Source organism: Rutilus rutilus (genome assembly GCF_951802725.1).
Source record: "Rutilus rutilus genome assembly, chromosome: 8".
NCBI classification, from domain to species: domain Eukaryota; kingdom Metazoa; phylum Chordata; class Actinopteri; order Cypriniformes; family Leuciscidae; genus Rutilus; species Rutilus rutilus.
Genome location: NC_140222.1, coordinates 19,637,985 through 19,651,835, shown reverse-complemented (window position 1 = coordinate 19,651,835; position 13,851 = coordinate 19,637,985). Strand labels below are relative to the sequence as shown.

The 13,851-nt window shown below is 37.5% G+C and overlaps 2 protein-coding genes across 2 annotated transcripts in view; both read right to left on the bottom strand.

Moving 5' to 3' along the window:
* Positions 1–13,851, bottom strand: part of LOC311295964 (uncharacterized protein) — a 597,210-nt gene that overhangs the window by 105,780 nt on the left and 477,579 nt on the right. The gene's annotated exons all lie outside the window — the stretch shown is intronic.
* LOC311295941 (uncharacterized protein) overlaps positions 1–13,851 on the bottom strand; it is a 389,126-nt gene that overhangs the window by 177,346 nt on the left and 197,929 nt on the right. The window contains exons 45-49 of the mRNA XM_084417493.1: positions 11,203–11,373; positions 3,705–3,878; positions 3,303–3,473; positions 1,822–1,995; positions 1,557–1,730 (exon numbers count right to left, since the gene is read on the bottom strand). Coding sequence (XP_084273619.1) covers positions 1,557–1,730; positions 1,822–1,995; positions 3,303–3,473; positions 3,705–3,878; positions 11,203–11,373 — 864 coding nt within the window. The remainder of the gene's footprint in view (positions 1–1,556; positions 1,731–1,821; positions 1,996–3,302; positions 3,474–3,704; positions 3,879–11,202; positions 11,374–13,851) is intronic.

Sequence of the window (13,851 nt, the reverse complement as noted above, 5' to 3'; positions counted from 1 at the left end):
CTGTAGGGACGTTCAAAAAGAAAGTGAACAACTGAATTCCTTCATGAAGGGAATTTCAAGTCTGTTAGTGATGGATTGCAGAGTTCACATTGCATGATTTTCAAAGTAATCGGGTCACTGTTCTTTCCACACTGCAGGACTATCTGGGGTAACATTCAGTTGCTGGTGTGTTTGCACGGCACGATGGATTGGTTTGGTTACACATTGAATGACTTTACAATAGGAAGAATCTCTGACCACTCTGTCTGGTCAAAAACAACATTTCACAACCAAACACACACGAGAAGCGATAAGGAATTACTGCAAGATTACATGTGACACCAGAGTTCAGATGTCTTTCACGACACCAGAGTTCAGATTTCTTTCACGACAGGAAGTGATATTAAAAATGGTAGCCCACAAGAAGCTTGGGATGCGATGAAACATCAAATAGACATGCATGCTCCTGTCTAAGCTTGACTAAACTTTCCTCCATTTCTTGGGTCCAAATAGACAGAGGAGCCTTTTTCAGAACCAAAGCCATGCTTGCTGATATCCTGGATATAACTCCTCCCCGAACTTCCCGCTGCCCTGTATCTTGCTCTCTCATTGGCTGTCGGTCATCGCCGATGTAGTTTTCAGTCAGAACACATTTCTCACTGCAGGATTTTGAATCACCGACAGGTCCAGATATTTAGCATGCTATATATCTCACGAGCGTCGGAAACACACCGTTGATTCTCTCAGATCGCATCTTTGATAATGCACAATGAGTGATTGACACTTGCGTGAACGAGCACCAATTTTCCTCAGATTGCAGGCATTTGTCAGTGATTTAGCAAATATCTTTCGGAATTTGTTTGTGAAAATCTGGGCTAAAATCGTGCAATGTTAACTCAGCTTAATGGTCACTTCAAGGGAGTAATTTTAGAATTTATGGTCATGTGACCCAGAGTGACGAGGCCTCGTGATTCATTTTAAAGATAGATGACGGGAGAGTTTGAGTAAACATATGATCTGAATAATTCAATTGTTTTGTTTTGTTTGTGATATATAGGACTATTACACACATTTTCATCTTGAATCTCATATGACGTTTAAATAAGTTATTAGGTAAGAAATGTTTTTGATAGTTGATATGTAAGGTAAATGTGACTTTACCAGTGTCCAAAGAAGAGATGACAAGTTTTTATAAATTTGAGAGCAGAGAGGGAACACAGCAATGCACCCACACACACACAAATAAAGCACATTTTAAAAGCTTCATTACAAAATGTATATTTAATAATGATGTTATTGTAAGAAAAGCTAATGGGCTGCTGTACGCCATATTGCATTGTCATGGTAACATTTCAAGAGAAGATAATGAGGAAATTACATTGTCTTTTTCTTCACCAAGTGTGTTCCAAACAGCTTCATTATGACATGCAAAAGCCCTGATGCCCTTAAAGTCCCATTTCAAGACTATCAGAGTACACTTACAATTGGATTTCACCAAAACTGTGAACTCTGTGTCTTGATTTAAACTGTAAAAGTGATTTTAAGAATTATGATTGATGTATGTGAATGTTACTGACCTCAATCTCTCCAGTTTACAGTGTGAATCCTTCAGTACGTCACATAAGTGATTCACTCCTGTGTTTCTTATTTCATTCTCACTCAGGTCCAGCTCTCTCAGGTGTGATGGGTTTGATTTCAGAGCTGAAGTCACTGCAGAGCAACCTTCATCCGTCATTTCACAGTGTATTAACCTACATTGGGAGAAATAAGACAAACAAAGTCTTACTTCTGTTTCAGTCAAATACTAAAAACCTTCGTTTAGATTAAATTAATCTTCCTCACCACAATCTCTCCAGTTTACAGTGTGAATCCTTCAGTACGTCACATAAGTGATTCACTCCTGTGTTTTTTATTTGATTCTCACTGAGCTCCAGCTCTCTCAGGTGTGATGGGTTTGATTTCAGAGCTGAAGTCAGGATGAGACACTGTTCCTCTGTAATACTGCAATCACACAGACTGAAGACAGAAAGAGAAAAGACTAATTGAAGTGCTACATCAATTGAAGTGCTACATTTAGTTTAATTTCTGCTACTCTGTTTTTAAGACTGTCACACTAGTTCTGTGTGCTGGAAGATGTCGATTCTTCTCTATCATTTTTCAACACTATCTTTTGTCTGTTTTGTTTACTCTTTATTGTAGCAGATTTGTAGCAAAGTGACAACCATTTAACAGGGTCCCGGGACATGCTCTCTCATGAGATTTATTTATTTGTTTGTTTGTTTTTTCAAAATAGTTTTATTGTGTGGTATCATCCACACATGCATTGATAACATAACTGCAATAATGTAATAGCCTAGTTAACAATTATATGTTTACATTTGATAATAATGCATTTTATTTTATTTAAGCTAAAACTTATCAGTTTGACAGAATTTTCTAAATCAAAGTGCCATGGTAGGTCAAACTAAATTTACATTTTCTTATATTGAAAATGTTAATATCCTGTCATCTCTTGGCATATCTGAAAGCCAGGGTATTCCTAATATCTGTCATTATGTCAGTCCTCTTGATTCTAACTTGTACTTGGCCTAAAAAGTAGTTCTTGTAATTGTTTAACTATAGTATTTATTACAATAAGTACATAATCACAGGTAAGATCCTTGATGTCTCCTCATTACCATAAAGCCAATGTTAACTTTTATTTATTTTTTTATCTATAGCATTTGCAATGAAAAATAGCAACCTACACATTCAGAAACTATACACATGCCACAGTTGTAATATAAAACTTTAGTGAAAAATCTGTTCCCTTAACAGATAATCTATTATAACTTCTAGTAAGAGTGGTCTTTTTGGTTTATGTGGCCATTTTAGATCATGTTTGACTTTCTCGATTATGTTTTAAAGTGGTGAATTCTCAATAGAATTCAAACGAGTTGCACATTTTATCACCAGCGTCACAATAGAAACGGCTCTAGCAAATCTTATCACACTTTTGTAATGCGCTGGTGAACGCTTGTAGAGTAGCGGTGATTCGCGAGTGGCACTCATGTACAGTCAAATAATCCGGACTACAATAGTTTTTCATTTGGAAATCACTACACATATTAACTGAATTTTTTTTTAAAAAATCTATCTGAATAATCTAATGTGTTTCCTTCAACAGTCAAAAACTGAAATAATGATTAAAATCAATCTATTGTGGTTTTGTGTCTGTCAATTGCCCATGACTCAATCAAATGAGGAAATAGTATTACCAACTACTGTAAAATTACTATTAAAGGTAATAAAAATGCTATTTTTTAACCATGTGAAATACTCACATCAGTGTGTTGAGTTGACAGTGTTTATCCTGCAGTAGAGCAGAGATCTGATTTACTTGTGAGTCTCCTAGTTCACAATCACTCAGATTCAGCTTTCTCAGGAGTAACGGGTTTTTACCCACAATTCCAGTCACATACTGACAGGCTTCATCTGCAGCAGGACCCAAAAACCTGCAGAAGAGAAGATGAAGCAGGATTCAGTTCAATTCTCAACTAAACTTGGTGTAATGACTAAATTAATTTTACATGATTTTAGTCTTGGAATCACGCAGTCAACTTTGATGTAACAACATTGTATGTAGCTTATTGTAATATTGAAATAATATTTCTATAAATAATTTTATCATTTATCATTTATATCACTGCATATCATTTATTTTGCATAATTTCATCGCGTCTCACCTCAGTGTCTTCAGTTGACAGTTCTGATTCTGTAGTAAATCACTGAGCTCCTTCACTCCTGATTGTCCAGGATCATTTCCTGTGAGATCCAGCTCTATCAGGTGTGAAGGGTTTGATCTCAGAGCTGAAGCCAGAGCTTTATAACCTTCTTCTGTGATACTGCAGTCTGAAAGTCTACAGAAAAGACAATTTATAAAATTTATAAAAATATAATTAAACCATATTTCCTACTCTTAAAACACAAATTGTATTTTATATATACCCTGCAAACAAGCCAGCACGGGCCCTTTACGGGTCCACTTAGGGCTAGTCTAAGGGCCCCCAGCGGGCTGCCCGCGCAGGGCCCATGAGAATTTGCTCATTGGCAAAACGTTGGCCCCTTAGCGCTGGCCCTGCACGGGCAGCCCTCACTTAGCCCCCAGGAAGCCCTCACTAAGCCCACACAGGGCCCGCACTATTTATCTACAACAATAAATCTGTTTCACTATAAATACTTTTCAGCTACTATAACTTATTCTATACATCTGAAATGGATGCAGTCACCACATAACTAATGTCTGTATTGTCAAAAAATGTACAGTAGTCAAAGGGATTTCAAATCAATGTATTTATTAATTACAAAATATAAAACATTCAATTCAGGTTAATACAGGTTAATAAAGCTAATTTAACACTCTGAAAGGGACTAAAAATTCTCTATACAAATATAAAATAATTCAAATAAACAAAAAAATACTGGTAACACTTTATAATAACATTCGATGAACTAATCATTTACAAAACATTCATAAATGATTAGCAAGTGATATACTAACATTTTATGTATGTTTTGTAAATTCCATTTACAAGTGATTAGCAAATGATTAACTAATTATTAACGAAACATGACTATGCGTTCATAAATGATTAAAAAGTGATATGTTAATTATTGTATGTATGTTTTGTAGATTCAGTTATAAGTCATTTACATTTGATTAGTTAATGATTGACAAAACATGAATATGCGTTTCATAAATGTTTAATAAATTGTTATTTTTTTTGTATGTATGTAGCAATTAGAGGGTGCAGAAGCATAAGATCAACGAATCTTATCTACGAATGATGTGTAACACATTTTCCAAGTGATGAATAGTGTACACTTTAGATGTGTTGTAAACGATTTATTCATGCGTTTACACATCATCTATAACAGGTGTTGAACACTGTAGTGTGTACTCACTGCAGTGTAAGTGCTGACTGGTGAGGGTATAGACAGCTGTCTTCTGTAGTGTGTAGTGTAGTGTGCACTGCAGTATATTCTCTGACACACATGGAGTCTTTAACCACTGTGCACCTGATGTGAGCAAAACATACAAAAAAAGTAACAATTTATTAATTGAGGGTGGCTCGCTGGAGGAGGGTGGCTCTATGGTAGAGGGTGGCTCGCTGGAAGAGGGTGGCTCTATGGTAGAGGGTGGCTCGCTGGTGGAGGGTGGCTCGCTGGAGGAGGGTGGCTCTATGGTAGAGGGTGGCTCGCTGGTGGAGGGTGGCTCGGGGTGGCTCACTGGTGGAGGGTGGCTCGCTGGTGAAGGGTGGCTCGCTGGTGGAGGGTGGCTCTATGGTAGAGGGTGGCTCGCTGGTGGAGGGTGGCTCGGGGTGGCTCACTGGTGGAGGGTGGCTCGCTGGTGAAGGGTGGCTCGCTGGTGGAGGGTGGCTCGCTGGTGGAGAGTGGCTCACTGGTGGAGGGTGGCTCGCTGGTGAAGGGTGGCTCGCTGGTGGAGGGTGGCTCGCTGGTGGAGAGTGGCTCGCTGGTGGAGGGTGGCTCGCTGGTGGAGGGTTGCTCGCTGGAGGAGGGTGGCTCTATGGTAGAGGGTGGCTCGCTGGAAGAGGGTGGCTCACTGGTGGAGGGTGGCTCGCTGGTGAAGGGTGGCTCGCTGGAGGAGGGTGGCTCTATGGTAGAGGGTGGCTCGCTGGTGGAGGGTGGCTCGGGGTGGCTCACTGGTGGAGGGTGGCTCGCTGGTGAAGGGTGGCTCGCTGGTGGAGGGTGGCTCGCTGGTGGAGAGTGGCTCGCTGGTGGAGGGTGGCTCAGAGGGTGGCTCGCTGGTGGAGGGTGGCTCGCTGGTGGAGGGTGGCTCGCTGGTGGAGGGTTGCTCGCTGGTGGAGGGTGGCTCGCTGGTGGAGGGTGGCTCGCTGGTGGAGGGTGGCTCGCTGGAGGAGGGTGGCTCGCTGGAGGAGGGTGGCTCGCTGGTGGAGGGTTGCTCGCTGGTGGAGGGTGGCTCACTGGTGGAGGGTACAAAATTAAATTAACAAATATAACAATAAAACACTAGACTTCACTGTATAAATTATACATAGATTCTTAATAAAGCTACTGTGTTAAAGTTCTTATAGTTTTGTTATATTAGGGATAGTTAACTGTTACCCCAAAAAATCTGTTATCATTTACTCTCTCAAATTGTTTTAAACCCTAATGATTTTCTTCTGTTGAAAAAAGTTATTTTGAAGAATGTGGGTAACCAGACAGGTGCTGGTCCACAGTGACTAGTATATGTTTTTTCTACATTGGAAGGACCAGCAACTGTTTGGTTACCCACATTCTTCAAAATATCTTATTTTGTGTTCTGCACAATAAAGAAATTAATACAAGTTTGAAACAACATTACAGTGAATAAATAATGACATTTGACATTTTTGGGTGAACTATCCCTTTAAGGACAAGCGGCAGCATGTTTAATATTGGGATGCTGTCATTTTAAGACCAGTATGCTGCTCTATACAGCCACGCATCCAGTTTCCTCTCAAATGTTTTCTGCTAAAATGGCGTTTTTCGGGGACTAAAATAGGCCAAGGCCGCGCCCCCTTGGCGGGCTCTGACGTGTAATGGCGTGATGCTAGCTCATTGGCGCACACGTCAGAGGCGCCCGCGCCATTGTGCCGCAGCAAAAATGCGTTTTACATTATAGGCTACAGTAAATCAAGGAAAAGGAGTTTCCCCACTGTGTATGGGGAACTGAGGTTACGATAGTAACCGAGTAGTTTTCTCTCAAATGTTTACTTTCACTACATATCCCATAACCAACTGAATGCACTGATACTAACGTTACCATCTTCAAAAGCAGATCGGAGCCATTACTCGTCCACGTTCAAAATTCGAGCACAGCCGTTAGACGAACGCAGTTATAGCTTAACTTTTTTTTCCTTAGACTTTAGCAGTTTACTGTGACAATCTGACGTGGTAACATACAGAATATGGTAAACGAGGTGAAAAGGACCATATTTAGCCTATATAAGCTAACTAACGTTAGTTTATTGACAACCTAGCTGCTAACGTTACTCCGTTGTTGTTCGACAAAAATTGGATTAACAAAAAAAAAAACAATAGGTAAAGTTACTGAAAATACAATAATAGCAGAACACACACACTATAGCAAATATTTACTGTTAAAGATAATACTCAATTTACAATTAAAACTCACCTCAGAGTCAGGAGAATTCCACTGTGAAGGCAGAAACAACCGTTAGGAAGGCGGAAAGTGACGACTGCAGCCTGTAGCGCGATGATTAATCAAATACGTAGTTGATGTTCGACGCATGCGCGGAATTGGATACTTTTAACACGCATTTATTAATCTTTTATTTAATGTAATTTAAACTGTAATGCCGAGTTAAGGATAGAAAAATAGATACTTAAATATATATTTCATTAGATTAATTATATTAATTATTATTAATTATTAAATGCAGGAAGGTTTCTTCAAGCATCTCGGAGACCTTCCCAGTTTTTTCTGTTTCTTATCAGACTCGATGATGGTGAGATCAGATCATACCGGCTGTTGTCAGATTCCTTGTGCATACACAAATCTCACTGGTTATTACAATTAATGGCAAAAAGAATGTTTGGAAATTAAACTGATAAACTGATATTTCCTACTGACACTACAGCAAAATAACCGACTTAAAACCTTTTTTTTTTTGTTAATGTAAACATAAATGTATATATTTAATACTATATATATATATATATATATATATATATATATATATATATATAGCATTGAATGCTCTACAAATAATTCTTATAAGTTAATAACAAAAAAGATAGGCTATAAATTACATGAAAAATAGCACTCCAAAGAGCGCTCAATCTCTATCTCGGCAGACATTTTCCTTCTAAATATAAAAAAATTGAGTGTATAGCCTAAAGTTAAACTTATGATCTCCAATGTTGTTTTGAGTGTTGTAGACAATGGTGTGAAAAGCAACTATAATGAATAAACATTTATTTGACTTGACTGAGGTGTTATTAGTCATGTGAACTTGTCTTTTCTTTCAATTTAATCAAATTTTTATTGTTGAAAATGTTTAGCTATATTAGAATGATATAAATGGCATTAGGCCTATACGTCTATGGGAAATTGTATAAAAACAGACAAAAAGAAGAGAGAAGTTTAATTTAAACTTTAAAATTAAAATTTAATATAAACTCAGCGAACTCTGCCAGAGTGATGGATATCATAATAACTAGTAATAACTTCTTCATATCTCTGGACCATCAATAACTTTACATGTTAACCTTCTCAAATAAATTAAAAGCCTATTGTTTTATTCCTGATATGCAGGATTCAAAATTAACTAGGTTGGTAGATTTTTTTAAATTACGCGGCAGCCAGATTTTTACCACCAATTGCATGGTACACTGTTAATTTTGGATTACATTACAAACATCATATCCAGTAAAAATAATAGGCTTTTTAAAGTAAGATTTGTTCTTAGAGTTTTTAAGGGATCATGTGTTGTCTTGTAGACACAATCCAGTGCAAATAATGGATTTTTTCTTTTTCTTCCTGCTGAGCAGAGTTATAAATGGAAGGTCTTGAATTTCACATTCAATTTTAAAAAGCAGCCAAAACGTAATGAAAGTGGGCTACCTAAACAAAACTTGCATGGGCCCAAAGGTACAAAAGCTGCTCTGGGCCCGAACGGGCTGGCCCACAATGGGCCACCATGGGCTTAATGTGGGCAGCCCGCTAGTGTGGGCTGCTCACAGTTAGCCCGCGGTGAGCCCAAAGCTGTGGGCCTCGCCTGGGCAAGCCCACACTGGGCCTGTTTAGGTTTGGTGTGGGCTGGCCCTAGCCCACTGTGCCCGCAAAAAGCCAGCATGGGCCCCGCAGGGGCATGTTTGCAGGGTATATATTAGGGGTGTAACGATACGCGTATTCGTATCGAACAGTTCGGTACGAGGCTTTCGGTTCGGTTTTCGGTACGCATTACGTACCGAACGGTTCGTGGACATTTTTTTCTGCCGACCAAAATTTCATTATTTCAAATTAAGGCGCGTCGCCGGTGGCAAGCGCGCTCATATGCTGCCGCGACCACAACATCAAATGGCAAATGCAATATAAGGAACGAAACTGAGCTCCTCTTATTGTGTTTGTGTGGACCGTTTATCAGTTTTGGCCTGTGAAGCGGGATTCGCGAGCCCTGTGCGCGAGCCTGATCAAGCAACACCTCACAGCGCTAAGAGATCCAGACCAGTAAAGATAGCATTTGAATTTCAAATGCTTTTTGAAATCGCCACTGAAGTAATAACATCGCTGCGAGATCTAGTGAGAAACATGCACATTTCTCTGTTATTAACGGATCAAACAGCGCTGACGTGGAAACCAGGAAGAAACATCGTGCCATGAATGAATGAACTGGCCGGCAGTGGTGGACAGTAACGAAGTAAATGTAATTCGTTACTGTACTTAAGTAGTTTTTTTGTGTATCTGTACTTTACTTGAGTATTTAAATTTTGGAAGACTTTTACTTTAACTCCACTACATTTCAAAGTCAAATATCTTACTTTTTACTCTACTACATTTTCAAAATCAGTCGTTCCTTTTTATTTATTAGTGGATAAAAACTTAACTGGTCAAACGAGCCACCAATCACTAGCCTACAACGTGTGTGCTTTGTTTTGAACTTGCCTTGGCGCTATCTGCGTGAACCAGAGCTGTTAAATTTGCGAGTTGCGACCATAGACAGTATAAGGTTGCGAGTCGCGACACACTAGGCTTGTTCGACTTGAACCGGAGCTGCACAGACCGATCAGTTTATGACATCGCGAGAGTGATTGAAAAGCATACAGAGCCGTCTACACTAGTACACTCTAATCGATCTCGCAGTATTTTAATATCATTCGAATGGTCTGTGCAGTGTGCAGCCGCTGTGATCTCGCCGCCGCGGGGTCACGTGATTCGTGTAGCTCGCAATAGTTCTAAACAAATCGCGTTGCCAATGATTTTAAGCGGGGCAGAGAGCAGCAGCTATTATTGCAGTAATTATTGGTAAATATTGACGCATAATGAGCATTGCTTATTACGTTGACACTAAAATTACTTGCATATAATAGCTTTTTTTGTGTGTGTGTGTGTGTGTGTGTGTGTATTTAATGGCATTGTGCAGGTTTATGTGAATGTATCATAACATTAGGATGTTTATAACAGGCCTATTATAACCATAGATGCTTGTGAAAAATATATACAGTAAATACTGTAAATGTATTATACCTTATGGGAACAGTCCCCTTCCGTCCAAAATTAAACACACAAAAAATGTATTCAATTCAAAAATATATATAATATAAATATATATAGCGACTAATTAATGTCATTTTATTAATAGATTGATGTGCCAAGAGTGACATTGGAGTCTTCACGTAGACTGAGTTAAGCAAGAGTCTTGTGACAAAAATTATAATAGGACATTATAGCCATAAAAAAAAAATCTAAAAAAATCATAGTACTTGGATACTTAAGTACATTTGAAGGCAAATACTTTTGTACTTTTACTCAAGTGAATGTTTAAAGGCAGCACTTCTACTTTTACTTGAGTAATATTTTACCTTGTGTATCTTTACTTTTACTCAAGTACATGGTATGTGTACTTCGTCCACCACTGCTGGCCGGTGTCCACAGATCAGCAACATTCACCATGGATTTACTGTAGTAACACTAACTGCAAGGTATGGAAGTTTGTCAGGAATAGTGGGCTATAATGTTTTTAAGTAACATTACGTCGGTTTTATTTTGACATTATGAATACAATTGCTGCCCTCAAATGTTACTCTGAACTAAAATAAACCTTTGTTTAACTAGCCTACTACTATAATATTACATTTCATTTTGTCCAAGGAGCTGTTTTGTTTTATATGCTCATAAGAAGAGTCAAGTATAGCTCCATTATTACTCGTAAAAAAAAGCAACAAAAATAAAAATAAAAAATCATACTTTATGATGTTAGTTTTATTAAATAAAAAAAAAAAAAAATAATTCAAGGAAATTTCTCTGGGATTTATTTATTTTTGCTGTATGGAAAACGTACTGTACCGAACCGTGACACAAGTGTATCGTATCGAACCGAACCGTGAATTTTGTGAACCGTTACACCCCTAATATATATATATATATATATATATATATATATACATATAAACATTCAAGTTAAGTGCAGTCACACAATGGTTCATTGAACTCACCTGATTTTCTCCAGTGAGCAGTTTGTATTTTCTAATGCGTCCTGGAGTTTCTTCACTCCTGAATCCTGCAGATTATTGTTGCTCATGTCAAGCTCTTTCAGACTGGAGTTTGATCTCAGGACTGTAGCGAGAGCTGAACAGCTTTCCTCTGTTAGACCACAATTACGCAGCCTAAAAAGAACAGGAGAGGGATAATTTACAACCCCATTTCCAGAAAAAATTGGGACATTTTGTAAAATGCAATAAATTCAAGAATTTGATTTGTTAATTCTCTTGAACCTTTTGTTTAACTGAAAAAATAAGTACAAAGAAAAGTGTTTCCAGTGTTTTTATTGACCAACTTAATTATATTTTGTAAATATAAACAAATTTTGATGGCTGCAAAACACTCATGACTCGCGAATTATTATTTTTTAAAAAAAAAACAAGCTGAAACATGGACTCATCTGACCGCAGCACACATTTCTATTGTCTTTTAGACCATCTGAGACGAGCTCTGGCCCAGAGAACTTGGCATCTCTGCATAGAACTGATGTATAACTTTCTCCTTGAGTAACAGAGATTCAAGTGGCATTTCTTGATGCAGCAGCAGACTGTGTTAAGTGACAACGGTTTTCCAAAGTACTCCTGAGCACATGTGGCTGTGTTTAACAGTAGCATGAAGGTTTCTCATGCAATGCCGTCTGAGGGCTCAAAGGTCATGCACATTCAAAAGTTTTCTGCCTTGCTCTACAGAGACTGAGATTTCTTTGGATTCCCTGAATCTTTTCACAATATTACGTATGGTAGATGGTGAAAGAACTAAATTCTAGGGATGCATCAAAATGAACATCCTGGGCCAAAATCAAAAATTCAGGATGCACTTGGGTGAAACAATCAATTAATTCATCGAACTACAATCTAATCTACACTCAAATAGCTAAAACTGTTTAGTACAAACATTTCAATTGCACATAAGGCAGTTTTCTATATCAACTTTTTGATTGTGAAATATAGTAAACATTTAAAGGACAATAAACTGTAATAACTTGTTTTCATGACAGATTTATTCACTCACACATTAAATAATGAAGACACAACTAGGTTAAATAAAAATATAATGAATATGTTTTACAGAATAATTAGCAAAATGCTCTTCTCTAGAGTTATTTTTTTCTAGCCAACTAATAAGTTTATAGACATTGAATAGCTTTCTTGAGGTAAATGTAAGGTTAAGTGACATTGTACATCCTACATGCTGTTTTATTGACGTCTTTCTCTGGTTCAAACACTGATTGAACGATTGCATGAAACAGGATTTATTTCGGGAAGTTGTAATGCATCTGTCAACATACTTTCTGGTGTTCACCCATGTTTATTTGGTGCTGTAACTACTAGTAAAGAGGAGATGAGATAATCGGTTCACGTGAGCTTGAGCTGAGGTAGCTACAGTGATCTGTCACATACATTTAAGAGCGCAAAAACAACATTTATTGTTTGAATTTTACAATAAAATTATATATTTTTTTTAGATTATTGGACAGCAGACGAGATACAAATGTTTAGAGAAGTTTTGTTCAGGCACCAACAGAAAAACAGCACAGACTAAAAGATTTTAGATTTAAGAAACCATAACATAACTGATTAAAATCGAGAAATTATATTGTCAATCCAGAGCTAGTGTCCACACAGCTAACATGTTTAACTGTTGTAGCTCATCCATGTTGTGTGCACGAAATGGACACTGAACACAGTCATAACATGCCATTGGAGAAGCACTACCGTAATTAAACGTCTGATTCAGTCACTGATTTAGGCCCTCCAAAACCATTTTGGCTCAAAACCGAAAATAGCTGTTTTGGCCGAAACTTTTTGGCAGCTGAAATTTCAGTGCATCACTAATAAATTATTTGCAATCCTGCATTGAGAAATGTGATTTTTGATTTGTTTGACAATTCTTTCATAAAATTTGTCAAAAAAGTTGTGAGCCATGACCCATCTTTGCTTGCGAAGTCTGAAATCATTTGGAAATATTTTCTTTGTACTTTTGTCAGTTAAATAAAGGTTCAAGAGAATGAACAAATTACAGATAATTGATTTTATTGCATTTCACAAAATGTCCCAACTGTTCTGGATATGGGGTTGTACACACACAAATTACTTGAACATTCAGTATACTGATAATTAATGTGTTTTGATCAACTGATTTCTTTGAGATACTTTAAATGTGTAATTATAAATTAACACAATACTCGCGTCAGTGTGTTGAGTTTACAGTGTTCATCCAGCAGTAGAGCAGAGATCTGATCTCATCTATTTTATGTGTATTCAGATTTAGCTCACTCAGGAATAATGGGTTTTTATATTTAATCAGATACTGACAGGCTTCATCGGCAGCAAGACTTTGTAATAATCTAGAAAAAAGGAAGTACATTGATATTTCACAACTTTACACTGCAGAGCTGTCTTCTACAATAACAAATATCATCTTGATATACTTAGTTCTTACACCAAATGCAACATAAAAAAAAAAATGTGACTGTAAAGATGTGGTAAAAGAATGTTGATGCAAGTAAGTGTAGATGATGCAGACAGAGATACAATTTAGTTTGAAGGTTTAATTCTCTTTCAGATAAAATCTTAAATCTATTGCACTTTAATATTTGTAGA